The 18,621-nt window shown below is 32.3% G+C and overlaps 1 protein-coding gene across 13 annotated transcripts in view; it reads right to left on the bottom strand.

The window, feature by feature from the left end:
• CEP112 (centrosomal protein 112) overlaps window positions 1–18,621 on the bottom strand; it is a 605,978-nt gene that overhangs the window by 365,083 nt on the left and 222,274 nt on the right. For all 13 annotated transcript variants that reach the window (XR_004233797.1, XM_031965673.1, XM_031965672.1 and 10 more), the window contains one exon: window positions 141–248. Coding sequence is in view for 12 of the 13 variants with exons in the window: in XM_031965673.1 (XP_031821533.1) it covers window positions 141–248 (108 nt within the window). In the remaining variant the exon portion in view is untranslated. The remainder of the gene's footprint in view (window positions 1–140; window positions 249–18,621) is intronic.

Here is an 18,621-nt window from a genome sequence, read left to right as displayed (position 1 = left end):
ATTAAAATGTTATTATATTAGATATCATTTAAAGAAAATAGGGCAGCACATAGCTAAAGCGTGGAAGTATTTTGATTTTTTCCTAATATAATACAATGTCACTAAAAAATAAAATAACATTACTAAAATAAAAGACCAACCTGCTGTTCATATCTTTTCTTGATATCTTCTAACTGCCATAAAAACTCTTTAGCTTGTTTCTCACGAAGAGATTTGGATCTAGTTAAATCTGTCTCCACTTTTTCCATCTAGAAGTTAAAAAGAAAATTTTATATTTAAAAAACCAAAACATTTACCAATGTAACAAAATTTAATCTTATTTAAAAATGAAGTGCCTATTATTAAGACATGTGAAAGAAGATAACTATTAATTTGCTTATTCTTATAGCACAGTTATACATTTTACAATTTCTGTGTACAATAAAAAAAAAAGAAAAGAAAAAAATCACATACCTATCATCCTTGTCCCTCCTCCACCCTAATCTCCATATCCTTCTGATTTTCAAATATCCCCAGTGTCAACCATTAGCATTAATGACCTGTCTTTATCTCCTAAGAATGAATCAACTGAAATCTTTTGTCAGAGCATGTGAATAAAGCAAATCAACCGTATTTCTGGATCTTTTACAACTTGAAGGGTACTCTATATACTAAAGTTTATGAGGTCTTTATAACTATCAAAACCACTACAAATCTTCAATATCTACAAATTTCATCTAGCCACTATCGCAGAATTTAAAAAGAAAAAAGAAACAATAAGCTCAATGTGCTGAATTCTCAAGTAATTGCTATTTAAAATATTAAAATGTAAATATTTGTTCTATGCTACATCTGACCTCATTAATTATGTACTACAAAATCATTTCTTACCAAAATAATTTAAGGAAGATAGTGTGACCTATCTTTATGTCCCATTTAATATCAATACAATCCATCAAGTCATTTTTACAACCTAATTTTGACTGGAAGTATTGATTCTAAGACTTTAGATCTTTAACTATTACTGAATTTACCTTATATACTAGGAATAGTGAATCACAAAAGTTCACAAATTTCATTGACATGAGCAACAGAAATAAACAACAGAATAAGCTGAGGAATTTCTAGAAGAAATAATATTTAATCTATTTGAGATCTACTTGAGGCACAGGCCTGAAATGAAAATCAACAGATAGTAGAATATTGATTTTTTTTTCAAAACACAAATACACTTCTAATATTATTGATTTGATTGCTTTTTGCCACAAATGCAGATTTGTAACTTTTATCCATAAGTTTACCATAAGAGGTGGTAAGTTTTGCCACAGGAGATCCCATTGTAGGAGGAGAGGAGAATCTAATGTCACTATTAAACTATCAAAACAGCTCAGAATAGGGTTTCAGTAGAAAATTTTAAGATAGTTCAGACAAGGTTTTTTTTAACTTGGAATTTGTAAAATTATTGCTTTTTAAAAATATTTTGAAGACTATATTTTAATAAAATTGGTTTCTTTTGAAATACTAAACATTTATTTTGTGCATTAATAAATATTATTCTGAGACAAGTACATAGGTTTTACAACAATGTCAAAAGTGTCCAAGATACAAAAAAAGTTTAAAAATACTGGTGTAAACACTACTGAAAAAACTAATTGTTTGAATACTTACACAATGTATATTGATTATAAATGCAATGAAATTCTATTAATACACCTGATAACTCTTATTAAATTTTTAAAAATTCATAGTTTTGTCAAGTTATTTGTATTTGCAAATATATCACATAAACTAAACTATACAACTTCCTTGTCCTATATAAGTCCTCAAATTCTCATCATTTATTATATAATAATGCTTAACAAATATTTGTTTATAAAACTAAATCACCTTTCCTTGTACTCAAGTATATTGAGCAGAAATACACTGTGTACTGTCTTTTGATGTACTGAGACATTAATGGAGAGGGGTAACCAAGTAAATATTCCCTAAATGTTCCATGTGGTTACAACTCACTTCTATATTGATGACTGCTGCTTTTTACAGCTCTAGGCCTAGGCTCCTATAATAATTTCCAGGTTTTCTCACCTTAAACATGTCTTATTATTGTTCTTGTAAATTTCCTTTCATCATATCATTTATTCCCTGCCTTAAAAAGTAATTAGTAGGTCCTGGAAGATAGGATAAAATTTAAATTTCTCAGCCTCATGATCAAAGTTCTTGATTAACCGTCCCTAATAGAAAATTCACATTTTTTTTTCTTTTTTCAGTGTCTCACAAAACAAGAATAAGAAAAATGCTTATTTTCTAAATCCAAGTTTTTGTTCAAATTGCTTCTGCTACCATAAAAACTCAAGTTTCTCCCTTTCTAAGCTCCATATTTGTTTTCTATATTTCGATACATATTTTCATTCTATATATAAACTTAGAAATTCCATTGTTGATTAGCTATTTTGTAGCTTAACATTCAGATGTGACCTGAATATTTCCTCAAATATACCAGAGGGTAAGGACAGTATATGTTTCTTTTGAATCTCTTTAGCCCTCAATAAGTGATGTGTACAAAACTGAAATGCAATATTTATTGAATTATTAAATGAATCAATAAGTGACAAATAGAAGAATCTGTTTCATCATATAATTTTAAATCTAGAATCTTCATGTGAAATTTTTTTGATCTGCCTTTTAACTTAGCAAAATATGAAAAAAGTCTATAATTATAAATTGTTCCAAACATAAAATGAGGAAATATTCATTTTACACACTCAAAGAATTCTTAAGAAAAGGTAGTCCTCTTATTCAAAATAAGTAATTCAAGCATTCATTTAAAAAATATACACATACACACATATATAATCATAAGATTCTAATAGCTATAAGGTAAGGAAAGGTAAAAGAAAATTGTAAATGACATTACACAAAAATCAAATATACAAATTAATTTAAATGCTAATTATACTGACGGAAAAAGCCAGCCCCCACTCCATTCTTATTCCCTAATTCAACAAAATTCAGAAAATAATTCTGAAATGGTTAAAGTTCATAGAAAAGTATATGATACTCTGTTGCCATAGATACCAAAGACTCTAAATGACTCTAACAGGTCATGAAGTCAGTAGATCATTCTATATTCCATTTAACTTCAAGTAAAAAAGAACATTTCATTTAGTATCATGTTGCCTTGTATTCAACAAGACACAAAAAGTTAAAGTGTCATTTAACCAAAAGCTTAAGCACATCTACATACCAGTGCATTAAAGTTTAATCGAAAAATACTAAGAAAAGGGGGGGTGTTAGCTATTATTTTTACATAGTTTGATAAATGTTTTTTAGTGTGGATAATTAAATTAAGCTCATTTTCATTGCTGAAGCTATCACTAAAAAGTAAGGTTATAGGACTTTATGAATTTGGTATGATGCAAAATAAGAATGAGATGATTTGGAGAAACTTATCTAGTAATAATTTTCTCTTTTATATATATAAAATAAAGTTTTTTGAATTCTGATATAATACCAAACAACTGGTAAGATTTATCATGATAACAATGATACTAATCAAAATAATGGCAATCAGTGACCATTTTATCAATATTTAAAGTCATAATATTTTTTGTTTATTATATTATTCTTATAAAATAGATTTGGAAATTAATATTACACTGGAGGACTTTCAAGGAGATGGTAGATCGAAAGTCATAGCTATACCTGAGAACTCTTTTATCACCTCAAAACAGTAAGAAATGGATCAAATGAAGAAAAATAACTTTTTAGATGAAGTAAGGAAAGAAAATGAAAGGGGAGGGGTAAAAAAAATAGAAGAGATTAAGAAAATATCAATAATCAAAAAGAGAAGCTTTTTAAGAGCAAAATAATAGAGGGCAAAAGATAATGAGGAGAAATTCTGAAACAATGTAATCATACTACAATAGCAAAGCTACCTGCCCCAGAAATATATCATAAAAAAAGAGAGGAAAAAAAATAAGTTCAAGAATCTTCAGAATACTTTAGATCATACATTTTTTTTTAAATTTAGGAATATATAAAGAATTTGAAGCTTTGTTAAAATATAAAACAGAGAGACTGGAAAATCTTAATAAAGCAATGTTATCTTAGTAAAGATTTGGCAGAGAAAACAGAAAAATACAATATTTACATAAATATGTAATGGAAATATTAATAGATAAGAAGTATAAAATTTAAACAAACTATTTTCGGGAGGTAAAGAGGTTGAACAAGGGCAAGGAATAAGTAAAATTCTAATGGGGGAAAATAAAACAAGATGGATTTGTGAATTCTAACAAGCATTAAAAGAATAATTAACTTCAGTATTACATAATTTGTTTGCAAAAACAGAGAAAATAAATTTTTTACTAACATTATTGTATGTGATAAGCATAATAGAGATATACTATTGCAGGCATGGCTAAAGCAGAAAAACCCAACTATAGATCAATAAATCTAATGAATTCTAATACACATATTGAATAAAAATGAGCAAAGAGGCAATAGCAAAGTATTTGAAAGAGAGTTCATTGTGATACAAATGTGATTATACAAGGAATACAGGATTGGTTTAACATTAAGAAAACTATTAACATTTCAAACCACATTAATAATATTTAAAATTATGAGATAATATTAATTATTGCAGAAAAGGTTTTAGACAAGTTATTTTATTCATGATTTTAAAAAATTAAAGCACTTTCCAATTATATTAAGGATTAAGATAGTGTTACTGTTCTTATTTGACATAGTTCTAGAAATCCTACAAAAATAATAAAACAAAGATCAAGAAATTGAATGATTAAGAATATACAGAGAAAAGTTATCATTATTTGCAGATAAGAATTGGGAGAATTAACAAAAAATAATTGCAGTAGTAAATTAAGTGGCAAGCTACAAAAAATAATTACAACATATTATCAATGATTATGATTTTGTAGTAGTTTGAGTAATTCACTCCTATCTTCTAGATTATGTAAGGAAATTTCAGAAATCAAAGAACATGGTATATGATAAATGCAAAGACAATAAATACTGGGATGAGGACATTCTAACCACCACCACCAACAAAAATGCTGGAAAACTAAAAAGTGATTGGGCAGTAATGAAGTTTACCATAAAACACAATAAGGTAAAATGGATCCAAACTTAAATACAATATCATCTTAAATATAGAATAGATGAAAAAGAATACAACATTTCAAACAAAAGATGGAGTCGGGGGGAGGGATGGAGGAGAGAGAAGCTTAACTAAAAAAGAGAGAAGAGAATATAGAAAAAAGTTAATTCTAAAAAGCTTTTGCACAAGCCAAACTAATTCAGTTATAAAAAGAACTAAAGCAGTTAATACTATTTTGTATCAAACATCTCTGATAAAAATCTTATATATAAAATATATAGGTAACTAATAGAAAAATAAAAGAACAAGAGCTGTTTTTCAAAAGATAGATATACACAGTTTTCAGAGGAAGAAATATGAGCTATTTAATAGCAATTATTAAAAATAAGATCCTACTACACACCTACAGACATGTCAATGATGACAAAAATTGAAATGGTAAGTTTGTGACAGAGACATACTTATGTATTATACTACAGATAATATACACAATATGCTTATAATAGGTGGAGCTATCAATTGATCCAAACTTTCTTGAAGTTAATTTGAAAGCACATACAAAAAGTCACTAAATTGGAGTATCTTTGGCTCATGAATAATACCACAAGAGGGCAGTATAGCCACCAGATCGAAAACAGAAGAACAAAAAAGTGATAACAAAAATATTTGTGGCAGTACATTTTGTTATAGCAAATATATATAAAGATAAAAAGTAGAGATAAAGTGACTAACTATAAATTGGGGAATGGTTGAGTGAAATGTGGGAGATAAATACAATAGGATATTATTCTGACATAAGAAATTATATAGTTCTACATTCCCAGAGGACTATAAAACTGCTTATACCTTTTGATCTAGCAGTCTCACTACTTGGTCTCATATCATAAAAGAGGGAAAAGGACTCATGTGTGCAAAAATGTTGTAGCACCTCTTTTTGTAGTAGAAAGAAATAGGAAATTGAAGGGATGCTCATCAATTGGGGAATGGCTGAATAAGTTATAATATATGAATGTAATGGAATATTATTGTTCTATAAGAATTGGTGAGCAGGTTGATTTGAGAAAAGCTTGAAAGAATTTATATGAATTGATGCTAAGTGAAGTGAGCAGAACCAGGAGAACATTGTACACAGTGATAGCAAGATTATGTCATGATCATCTTTGATAGTCTTCAGTCTTTTTAGCAATACAGCAATACAAGACAATGCCATTAGATTTGAAATGGGAAATGCTATCTGCATCCAGAGAAAGATCCAAAAAAAAAAAAAAAAAAAACTACAGCAATTAACAAAAAAAGAAACAAACAAACCATTATTCATTATGACTAAAGCAAATTTATACCAGGAATACAAAGATGGTTCAATAATCAAAATAATTAATCATTTAAAAAAAACACCTTTAAAACCACATGATTATCTCAAGATGATGCAGAAAAAGTTTCCAAGAAAAGATCATATTCATTTATGCTAAAAAAAAAATCTTAAAAATATTATTAGAAATTCAGAGAAACTTCAGGAGACTTGTTGGAAGATGAAAAATATTATTAAAATTACCAGAAAAATAATTTATAACATAGTAAAAGAGAACAACCTTTAAAAAACTACAGAACTCTTACCAATTCAATAATTAATTACGATTTTAGGGGATTAATGATGAAAGTAGCCCTCTACTTTCTGTTGAAGAAATGAAGGTTAGGAAATAAAAAACACATGTGTGTTTTCTGTAATATGCAAAATTTGTTATTTGTTTTTATTGGTGAAAGGGAAGATTTCAATTTGCATGATGGGGAAGGGAAAGTGAATAGTGATAGAAATTCACATCAAAAAAAGAAAAAATAAGAATAAGCAAAGAGTAAAGTCACAGAAGAAAAAGATTCAGAAGGAAAAATGAAGTGGGCAATTTTGAACCATAGAAAATTTAATATGCACTATTAAATAATCAAACATAAAAAGTTCAGGATTTTATTATGCATGTAGTCTACTTTGTTATTAATGAATAGAATGTTTTTTAATAATAAAAAAACCTCACAAAAATGCAGAAATAGATCAAACAACATATTATATCTGGGATCTCTGAGGTCAATATAGAAAAAAATATATTCAAAGAAGGAAGAAAACAACCATTTATTAAACCCCTACAATGTTAATTACTGTGTTAAGTCTTTTACAAATATTGTCTCATTTAATTCTCTTAACAACTCTGGAAATAAGTAATGTAATTATCCCTATATTACAACTGAGGAAACTAAGACAGAAGTTAAATGACTTGCCTAAGGTTACACAGATAGTATATGAGTTATGATTTGAATTCAGGCCTTCCTCACTCTAGGCCTAACATCCTATATTTAGTGTGCCACCTAAATCAAAAGACCAAAAAAAAAAAAAAAAAGTTGAAAAAATGTCTAACTTTTCTACAAAGCAATTGAATTAAAGGATCACTGAGCACATAAAATCTGAATCAAGAATTTTAAAATTTCAAAATACATAGAAAGGAAAGAGTGTCAATGAGGTGAATGTGATAAATAAATTCTATAAGAAAAAAGGATCGGGGGAAAAAAGAGTAGAGCAATTTTTTGTTGTTGGTTTGTTTTTGTTTTTGTTTTTTTTAATTATACCTTTTTATTGACAGAACATATGCATGGGTAATTTTTTAACACTATCCCTTGCACTCACTTCTGTTTCAACTTTTTATTCCCCTCCCTCCACCCCTTCCCTGGATGGCAGGCAGTCTCATAGATGTTAAACATGTTAAAGTATATCTTAGATACAATATATGTGTGGAGATCAGTATATTTCTCTTGTTGCACAAGAAAAATCGGATTCAGAAGGTAAAAAAATAACATGGGGAAAAAACAAAAGTGCAAGCAGTCCACATTCATTTCCCAGTGTTCTTTCTCTGGGTATAGCTGAATCTGTCCATCATTCATCAACTGGAAATGAATTGGATCTTCTCTTTGTCGAAGATATACACTTGAATCAGAATATATCCTCATATAGTATTGTTGCTGTGGTGTATAATGATCTCCTGGTTCTGCTTATTTCACTTAGCATCAGTTCATGTAAGTCTCTCCAAGCCACTCTGTATTCATCCTGCTGGTCATTTCTTACAGAACAATAATATTCCACAACATTCATATATCACAATTTACCCAACCATTGTCCAACTGATGGACATCCATTCAATTTCCAGTTTCTAGCCACTACAAAAAGGGCTGCCACAAACATTGTAGCACATACAGATTTCTTTCCCTTCTTTAAGATTTCTTGCCCTGTAGTAACACTGCTGGATCAAAGGGTATGTACAGTTTGATAACTTTCTGAGCATAATTCCAAATTGCTCTCCAGAATGGTTCAATCTATTCCACAAACAATGCATCAGTGTCCCAATTTTCCCGCATCCCCTCCAACATTCATCATTATCTTTTCCTGTCATTTTAGCCAATCTGACAGGTGTGTAATGGTATCTCGGAGTTGTTATAATTTGCATTAAAATGATCAATAGTGATTTGGAACAGCCTTTCAAATGAGTAGAAATAGTTTCAATTTCATATACATTTTGAAAATTGTCTGTCCATATCCTTTGATCATTTATCAATTGGAGAATGGCTTGATTTCTTATAAATTAGAGTCAATTCTTCTATATTTTGGAAATAAGGCCTTTATCAGAAACTTTAACTATTAAAAATGTTTTCCCAGTTTTTTGCTTCCCTTCTAATCTTGCATGTATTAGTTTTGTTGTGTAAAAGCTTTTTAACTTGATATAATCAAAATTTTCTATTTTGTGATAATGAGTTCCAGTTCTTTGGTCACAAATTCCTTCCTCCCCCACAGGTCTGAAAGGTAAACTATCTTATGTTCTTCTAATTTATTTATAATCTCATTCTTTATGCTTAGCTCATGAACTCATTTTGACCTTACCTTGGTGTACAGTGTTAAGTTTCTGCCATACTAATTTCCAATTTTCCCAGCAGTTTTTGTCAAATAGTTAATTCTTATCCCAAAAGTTGGGGTCTTTGGGTTTGTCAAACACTAGATTGCTATAGTTATTGACTATTTTGTCCTGTGAACCTAATCTATTCCACTGATCAACTAGTCTATTTCTTAGTCAATACCAAATGTTTTGGTGACCACTGCTTTATACTATAGTTTTAGATCAGGTACAGCTAGGCTACCTTCATTTGATTTTTTTTTCATGAGTTCCCTTGAAATTCTTGACCTTTTGTTCTTCCAGATGAATTTTGTTGTTATTTTTTTCTAGGTTATTAAAATAGACTTGGAAGTCTGATTGGTATAGTACTAAATAAATAGATTAGGTTAGGTAGTATTGTCATCTTTATTATATTCACTTGGTCTATTCAAGAGCATTTAACATTTTTCCAATTGTTTAGATCTGACATTATCTGTGTGGAAAGTGTTTTGTAGTTTTGCTCATATAGTTCCTGACTTTCCCTTGGCAGCTAGATTCCTAAATATTTTATACTATCAACAGTTATTTTATATGAAATTTCTCCTTGTATCTCTTACTATTGGATTTTGTTCATGATGTATAAAAGTGCTGATGATTTATGTGGATTTATTTGGTATCCTGCAACTTTGCTAAAGTTGTGGATTATTTCTAATAGCTGTTTAGTAGAATCTCTGGGGTTCTCTAAGTATACCATCATATCATCTGCAAAGAGGGATAATTTGGTTTCCTCATTACCTACTCTATTTCCTTTAATTTCTTTTTCATCTCTTATTGCTGAAGCTAGTGTTTCTAATATAATATTGAATAGTGATGGTGATAGTGGGCAACTATGTTTCACTCCTTATTTTATTGGGAATGGTTGCAATTTATCCCCATTACATATGATGCTTACTGATGGTTTTAAATAGATATTACTGACTATTTTAAGGAAAAGTCCATTTATTCCTATATTCACTAGTGTTTTAATAGGAATGGGTATTGGATTTTTTCAAATGCTTTTTCTGCATCTATTGAAATGATCATATGGTTTTTGTTAATTTGGTTACTGATATAGTCAGTTATGCTAATAGTTTTCCTAATATTGAACCAGCCCTGCATTCCTGGTATAAATCCTATTTAGTCATGGTGTATTATATGGGGATGATTTTTTGTATTCTTTTTGTTAATATTTTATTTAAGATTTTTGCATCAATATTTATCAGGGAGATTGGTCTATAATATCCTTTCTCTGTTTTCAATCTACCTGGTTTAAGTATCAGTCACATGTCTGTGTCATAAAGGGAATTTGGTAGGACTCCTTCAATCTCTACTTTTTCAAATAGTTTACGTAGCATTGGAGTTAATTGTTCTCTAAATGTTTGGTAGAATTCACATGTAAATCCATCTGGTCCTGGTGATTTTTTCTTAGGGAGTTGATTAATAGCTTGTTCTATTTCTTTTTCTAAAATGGGACTGTTTAACCAATTTAATTCTTCTTCTGTTAATTTGGGCAAGCTATATTTTTGAAGGTATTCTTTCATTTAATTTAAGTTATCAAATTTATTGTCATAAAGTTGGGCAAAGTAACTCCTAATTATTCCTCTAATTTTCTCTTCATTAGTGGCCAATTCTCCCTTTTCATTTTTAAGACTAACAATTTGATTTTCCTCTTTCCTTTTGCTAACCAAATTTACTAAGGGTTTGTCTATTTTGTTGGTTTTTTCATAAAACCAACTCTTAGTTTTATTTATTAATTCAATAGTGTTTTTTTTTTACTTTCAATTTTATTAATCTCTCCTTTTATTTTTAGAATTTCAAGTTTAGTATTTGATTGGGGTTTTTTAACTTGTTCCTTTTCTAGCTTTTTTACTTGCAATCCCAATTCACTGACCTTCTCTTTCTCTATTTTATACAAGTAGGCCTTGAGAGAGATAAAATTTCCCTTTATTATTGCCTTGGCTGCATCACACACATTTTGGTATGTCGTCTCATTATTGTCATTTTCTTGGGTGAGATTATTAATAATGTCTATGATTGGCTGTTTCACCCAATCATTCTTTAGGATGAGATTATACAGTTTCCAATTACTTTTTGGTCTATTTTCCCCTGACTTTTTATTAAATGTAATTTTTATTGCATCATGATCTGAAAAAAATGCATTTACTTGTAGAGGGCTGAAACTATTGAGTCGATGCACTGAGGTCAGGACTGCTGAGCACTTAAGGCTAACTACTGATTGGACAATACTCTATGGGCATATGCTTGGAAAATGGTCCTTCCCACTATCCTGTGCTGTCTCAATGACAGGTCTCAATGACAATCCTACAGAGGATTGTAGGAGGGACTAAAGGGGAAGAGTAAGACTGGCCAGAGTCACATATTGGCAGCAGATGAGGGAGAAGGTGGTCATGGAGATTCTGCTTCCATCCTGTTCAATCCTGCATCTAAAGACCAAGCATAAAGACTAAGGACTTTTGCTTATCCTGACTCCAGCTGATTCTGGGGTGTCCTGGGTGCTAGTATGGTTGTTACATTTACTACTTCTGCCTTTTTGCATTTCAATTTGAGGTTTTTATGTCCTAATATATGGTCAATTTTTATATAGGTTCCATGAATTGCTGAGAAGAAAGTGTACTCCTTTCTGTCTCCATTTAGTTTTCTCCAAAGATCTATCATATCTAACTTTTCTAGTATTCTATTTATTTCTTTGACTTCTTTTTTATTTATTTTGTGGTTTGATTTATCTAATTCTGAGAGTGCAAGGTTGAGATCTCCCACTAGTATAGTTTTGCTGTCTATTTCTTCTTGCAGCTCTCTTAATCTCTCTTTCAAGAATTTAGATGCTGCACCACTTGGTGCACATATGTTTAATACTGATATTGCTTTATTATCTATGCTATCCTTTAGCAAGATATAGTGCCTTTTCTTATCTCTTTTAATTAGCTCAATTTTTGCTTTTGTTTGATCTGAGATCAGGATGGCTACCCCTGCTTTTTTGACTTCACCTGAGAGAGTAGATTCTGCTCCAACTTTTTACCTTTATTCTATATGTATCGCCCTCCTTCAAGTATGTTTCCTATAAACAACATATTGTAGGATTCTGGCTTTTAATTCAGTCTGTTAGCCGCTTCCACTTTATGGGGGAATTTACCCCATGCACAGTTATGGTTCAAATTACTAATTCTGTATTTCTTGCCATCTTGTTAACTCCTGCTTATGCTTTTCTCCTTTCCTTCCCTCTTAACCTCCCCTTACCCCCAGTATTAAACTTGTGAGCACCACTTGTGTCTCATAGCCCTCCCTTTTTAGAATCCTTCCCCCTACCTTAGAGTTCCTCCCCTTTTCTTACCCCTTTTCCTCACAATTTCTGTATTCCCTTCCACTTAGCTTACTCCTTCCCTTTTCACTTTTCCCCTCCCACCTTTCAATGAGGTGGGAGAAGTTTCACTATAAATCAAATATGTCTAATATTTTTCTCTTTAAGCCACTTCTGATGAGAGTAAGATAACACACTAAGTTCATCCTCCTCCCTTCTTTCCCTCAGATATAATAGATTTCCTTTGCCTCTTTGTGAGATGTAGTAGTCCCACTTTACCCTTTTTCTGATACAATTCCCTTCCACCTCTAGTTTTTTTTTATATATTATAACTGTAAAACCAAATTATACACTTATTCTTTATGTATACTCATAAGAGAAATATAGTTCCCAAGATTTCTTTTTACCTTTTTACATTTCTCTTGAGTCCTATATTTGGAGATCAATCTTTTTGTTTAGTTCTGGTTTTTTCATCAGAAACAGATGAAATTCACCTATTTCATTGAATGTCCATCTTCTTCCCTGGGGAATAAATGCTCATTTTGGCTGGGTAAGTTATTCTTGGCTGCATACCGAGTTGCTTAGCCTTTCAGAATATCAGATTCCAGGCCCCTTGATGCTTTAATGTGGACACTGCCAGATCCTAAGTAATTCTTATTGTGGTTCCTCTGTATTTAAATTGTTTTTTTTTTTTTTTTATGACTGCTTGAAGTATTTTTTCATTGATTTGATAGTTCTGGAATTCAGCCACAATATTTCTTGGAGTTTTGATTTTGGGATCTCTTTCAGTAGGTGATTGATGAATTCTTTCAATATATATTTTACCCTCTGTTTCTATAACATCTGGGCAGTTCTTTTTGATGATTATCTGAAAAATAGTATCTAGGTTCTTTTTTTCATCATAATTTTCAGGAAGTCCAATAATTCTCAGATCATCTCTCCTATATCTATTTTCCAGGTCTTTTGTTTTCCCCAAATAGGTATTTAACAGTTTTTTCAATTGTTTCATTTTTTGTTTTGTTTTGTTTTGCTTGACTGATTCTTGGTGTCTCCTTGAGTCATTCATTTCCACTTGTTCAATTCTTATTTTTAATGAATTATTTTTTTCATTTACTTTTTTTATTTCTTTTTGTAACTGTCCAATTGAGCTTTTAAATGAGTTGTTTTGTTCTATAGAATTTTTTCCCATTTCACCAATTTTATTTTTTAGAAAGCCATTTTTATTTTCTTTGTCCAATTCACTAATTCTGTTTTACAGGGATTTGATTTCTTTATCCACTCTATTTTTAAATGAGTGGAATGACTTATCCATACCCTCTTCTCAAGCTTCCCTTTCCTTTCTCCATTTTTCTTTCAGTTCTCTTGTAAGAACCTTTTTAATTTCTTCTATGAGAGTCTTGTGTGGTGGGGACTGATCCTATTCCCCAAGCAAAAACAGACCTTTTCTGGCGAATTTCAAGGATATCTTCTGTTGGTATTGTATTTATGGGTTTTTTTCAGTCAAGCACTAATTCCGAGGTTGTATCATGAAAAAAGTAGTCTGAGGGCAAGGAAGAGCTTAGATAGATGTGTGTGTCTCTACCATCGTGGCCAGAAGTCCAGGAAGAAAGTTTTTAAAGCAACAACTTAAGAGTAGAAAGCAGGAGGAGTAAGAATGGAAGAAATAATTAAAAGAAATAATAAAAAAATTTAAAGTACTATGGATCAAATGAAAACAGGAAAAGTAAAAATAGTAACTGTGCTTTCAGAACAACCAAAAAAAAAAAAAACTCAGGACTAAATCTTGTAAAATCATACTTGTCCTCAACTAATTGGTATAAAAAAGGAATTTTTTGTTGTATTGCCTTTCTTGGTTTTACTGAATTTACTGAATTTTTCTTTTCCCATAATTTTCTTTGTTATACAAGATAACTCTCTTAGGCAAAAGAGGAAGTGTTACATTATAAAGCATACATAATAGAAAAATATTTATTAAAATTAACAATGCTGAATCAAAAGGGAAGTTCATATGAAAGAAAAATATGAAAATTATCTTTTGCATAATAAGGTCTGATCCACTTTTTCTTGTACCCTAAATTTCAAATTGGCAATTCTCCTTCATAAAAAATTTTTTGCTTCAAAATTCCATTTTATATCATTTATATGACTAAAAGCAAAAAATAATTCATACATCTCTTTTGCTTTTACACAACATGTTGTATGTAAAAAGAAGGAAGGAGAAAAAAGAAAAAGAAAAAATCTGGAGCCTAGAATTAAAAAAAAGAAAACTATTTAAAAATGTGATTCATACATCAAGCTGAGTTAAGACTCTTAATAGAATTAGTATTCTTATATTATTATTTAAATTTTGCCTTAGAATATGAATCAGTATTCTTATATTATACTTGTTTCACACTTCATAGTTAATTCTTTCAAAGTTGAAATTTCAGATTAATATTCATTCATACATATATATGTATATTTGTATCTATGTATACATTATTTTTCACATTTCAGCAGCTTGTGTTTAATAAAATTTATAACAATACTAACTTGATACTTAATTAGCTTACTCATGTAGAGGACTGCAGAGAGTGGGGGAACTCAGGGAAAGGTATACTTGAAACAAAGGTACTTACAGCAGGGTGTTTACTCAGTGTGATTGATGAGATAATGGTTCTCTAGTTCACACACACTTAGTGCTTACCATGGTGACATGATGGTTCTACAATTGGCACATGCTCATTGTGCTGTATGATGTAATTGTACTAAGGTATATAAGGGCTGAGAGGACTTGAAATAAGCAGACTTGAAACTGGAGAGTGAGTGAGCTCAGACTCCAGGCTCCATCCTTGACTGTCCTCATGGTAGCTCTTCTGCTTTCAACACTTCTACACTTAAACCAAGGCCCGTCTAGAGATCCTCTAGAAAGGTAATCCAGAAACTACATTTTGGCACCCAACATGGGGCCCTAAACGTGGGGCCCTAGATGTGAGGTTCTGGATGTAAGAACTTACACTAAGCAGTTTGACTGATGCGATTGTAAGCTCAGTGGGGAAGTCCCTGTGACTCAGAAATAGGGTAAGCACAAAATAGACAAGCAGGAAACTTTGGTAAAGGCTAAACTAGTCATTTTCATTTTTCAGCTGAAATGGCGCAAATACTAAGAAAAGAGCCTCCCCCACCCCAAGGGGAGTGTGGAGCATGCATAGTTAGGTTAATAAAGAAGCAAGGTTTGTTGGTAACTTGGAAACAGATCACTGGACTCTTAAACATATTAGAGTACATGTTTCCTTGGCTCTCTAAAGAAGAAATAGAGTCAGATATGTGGGAAATAGTGGGAGAGCAACTAATTGAATATTACGAAGCTATGGGTCCTGATTCAATTCCTGAGGAAACATTCCTTGTGTACAATATAATGCAATTGGATTTAAAGAATCCAACAAGTTCTAAAAAAAAAGGAAAGGTTTTAATATGGATAGCCAGACAAGGAAGTGTGAGGAGAAAGAGCTGGAGAGGGATGGTACTGACAAAGCTGCTGAAAAGCATGAGAATTGGACAAGAAAGCAGTTAAGTACAGCGCTGATAAATTTAAGGGGTGTGGTGCTTCTCACTTTCACAGCTCAGATATACCCCAGAAGGTGCCATTAGGGCATTCCCCATCTCCTGATCCTGCTCCCTCTATTTCACCTTCGTGGGTGGAAGGAGGAGTAGGAGTGGGAAGGACATTGACACCATCAGCACCACCCATGCAGCAGCTTTGTCCACCCCCATGACAGAATTACAAAGGGCCCTAATTAAAGCTAAAGAGGAAGGACAGGATATATCTGATTTGAGAATAGAAATATACCCTGTAACTGAAGAGTTTGACTGTTCAGGTCAAGACAGAAGAAGATACACTCCTTTTAATCTGGAAATTATCAAAGATCTGAAAAAGGTTTGCACTCATTATGAGTCTACATCATCTTATGTTAAGATGGTATTAGAGAATTTGGCTTATGAAATTCTAACCCCTAGTGATTGGAAATCTATAGCAAAGACATGTTTAGAACCTGGACAAAACTTGTTGTGGCTTTCTGAGTAGAGTGAACTCTGTAGAATACAAGCCCAACAAAACAGGCAACATGGAGTTAAGATACCAATCACCTTTGATCAACTAACAGATGTAGGTCCTTATGCAGACACTTTAGTGCAGATTAATTACACTATAGCAGCATTTGAGTAAATTGCTTCTGGGCTATCAAAGTATGGGGCACCCTCTCAAGAAGACAAGATAGAGGGGAAGCCTTCATGAAAATAGTACAAGGTCCAAATGAACCCTTTGCTGATTTTGTGGGACATCTGCAGACAGCTATCATACACACTATTGGTGAAAATGCAGCAACAGAAATTATGATAAGACAATTTGCTAGAGAAAATGCTAATGAAGTTTGTAGAAGAATTATACTAGGATTACACAAGGATGCTCCTTTAAAGATCATAAGACACTGTGCCACCATGGGCGATGATGCAGAATTTTCAAGATCTGAACATGGAAAGACAGGGTCCCTTTTGGCAAGGGATTTCTAGAGACTTGTCAATGCTTTCAATATGATAAAGTAGGGCATTTGAAAGCTCAATGTTGGCATAGAGAAAGAGTAAAAAAACAGGGTGGGAGAATAAGACCCAAAACTCTATGTCCAAAATTCAACAAAAGCTTCCATCAGGCATTAGAATGTAGATTGACTCAGGGAAATGGCAAGTGGGGCTCGGCTCCAGGGCCCCATGCAAAAAAACCCTTGGGACATTATGTCAGCAGATGTTATACCCAGAGAGGCTTTAGAAGTTCAGGACTCCCACATGATCAAACAGCCAAGAAGCAATCTGATGGGGGAAAGGGATTGCAATTGCAATTGCAAGAGAATAGAATTTTATAGCCAGACTATGATGCAGACTTCCCAAGATCCAAACATGGGAAGACAGGGTCCCTCCTGGCAAGGGACTTCCAGAGATACTCATCAATGCTTTTAATGTGGTAAAGTAGGGCATCTGAAAGCTCAATGTTGGCATAGAGACAGAGTGAGAAAATGGGGTGGGAAACAAGACCCAAAACCCTATGTCCAAAATGCAACAGAGGCTTCCATTGGGGATGAGAATGCAGAATGATTCAGGGAAACAGGATGAGGGGCCCAGCCTCAGGGCCCCAAACAAAAAATACTTGGGGCATGATGGCAGCCGATGCTATACCCAGAGTCTTTAGAAGTTTAGTTCTCAGACATGACCAATCAGCCAGGAAGCAACCTGATGGGAAAAAGGGATTACAATTGGGAAGAATAGAGTTGTATGTAGCTGGGACTACTGAGATAGCCCCTGGAGAAGTGAAATCTGTTTCTCTTCAGCCTATGGATCCCTTGCCTCCAGGCACAGTAGGCTTGACCATATAACCTCCTGAGAGTACTTACAAAACAGTGTTCATCCATACACTGATGTGGGAAACTGGGGAATGTATAGATAATATCCCAGTCACTAATACAGGCAAACAATGTGTGATTTATCAACCAGGAGAAGTAGTAGCATCAGATTTACTGATAAAGACTCCTAATAAGCAATCTGGTGATAGCTGCCCAGATTCTAACTCCAAGCAACAGAATCCAGGAATATTCTGGACTGCAGCAATTACAGCTAACCATCCTATGCTCACTATCTATATAAATGGCATACCATTAGAAGGATTGGTAGATACAGGTGCAGATCGTACAGTCATTAGAGGTGGCAACCGGTCCAGTCACTGGCCAAAGATTAAGGCAGATACCTACAAGTCTGGCGTAGGAGGATCAATAGCAGCTGAAGTTAGTGCTACCCCTTTGAGATGGACATTTGAAGGCAAAACAGGAGTTTTTATTCCTTTTATAATTGAAAAAATCCACATCAATCTGTGGGGAAGAGACATTCTATAACAATTAGGATTACAAATGAGTACTTCGGTTTGAAGGCCTGCCAACACTCTCACCTGTTCCTATGCAATGGAAAACGGATACACCAGTGTGAACAGTGGCCCTTAACAAGTGAAAAAAATTCAGGGCTAATTAGATATAGTACAGGAGCAACTTAACCAAGGACACTTACAACCAATCTAAGTCCTTGGAATTCCCTGTATTTGTTGTAAGAAAGAAATCTGGAAAATGGAGAATGTTGACTGATTTAAGAAAAGTAAATAAACAGATGGAAACTATGGGAATTCTTTAGCCTAGACTTCTATCTTCTACTCAATTGTCAAGAGAATGGCTTCTACAATTAAGGATTGT

This window comes from Sarcophilus harrisii, chromosome 4 (genome assembly GCF_902635505.1).
Source record: "Sarcophilus harrisii chromosome 4, mSarHar1.11, whole genome shotgun sequence".
Taxonomy (NCBI): Eukaryota; Metazoa; Chordata; class Mammalia; order Dasyuromorphia; family Dasyuridae; genus Sarcophilus; species Sarcophilus harrisii.
Note: the sequence above shows the minus strand (reverse complement) of the source record. Positions and strands in the feature narration are given on the sequence as shown.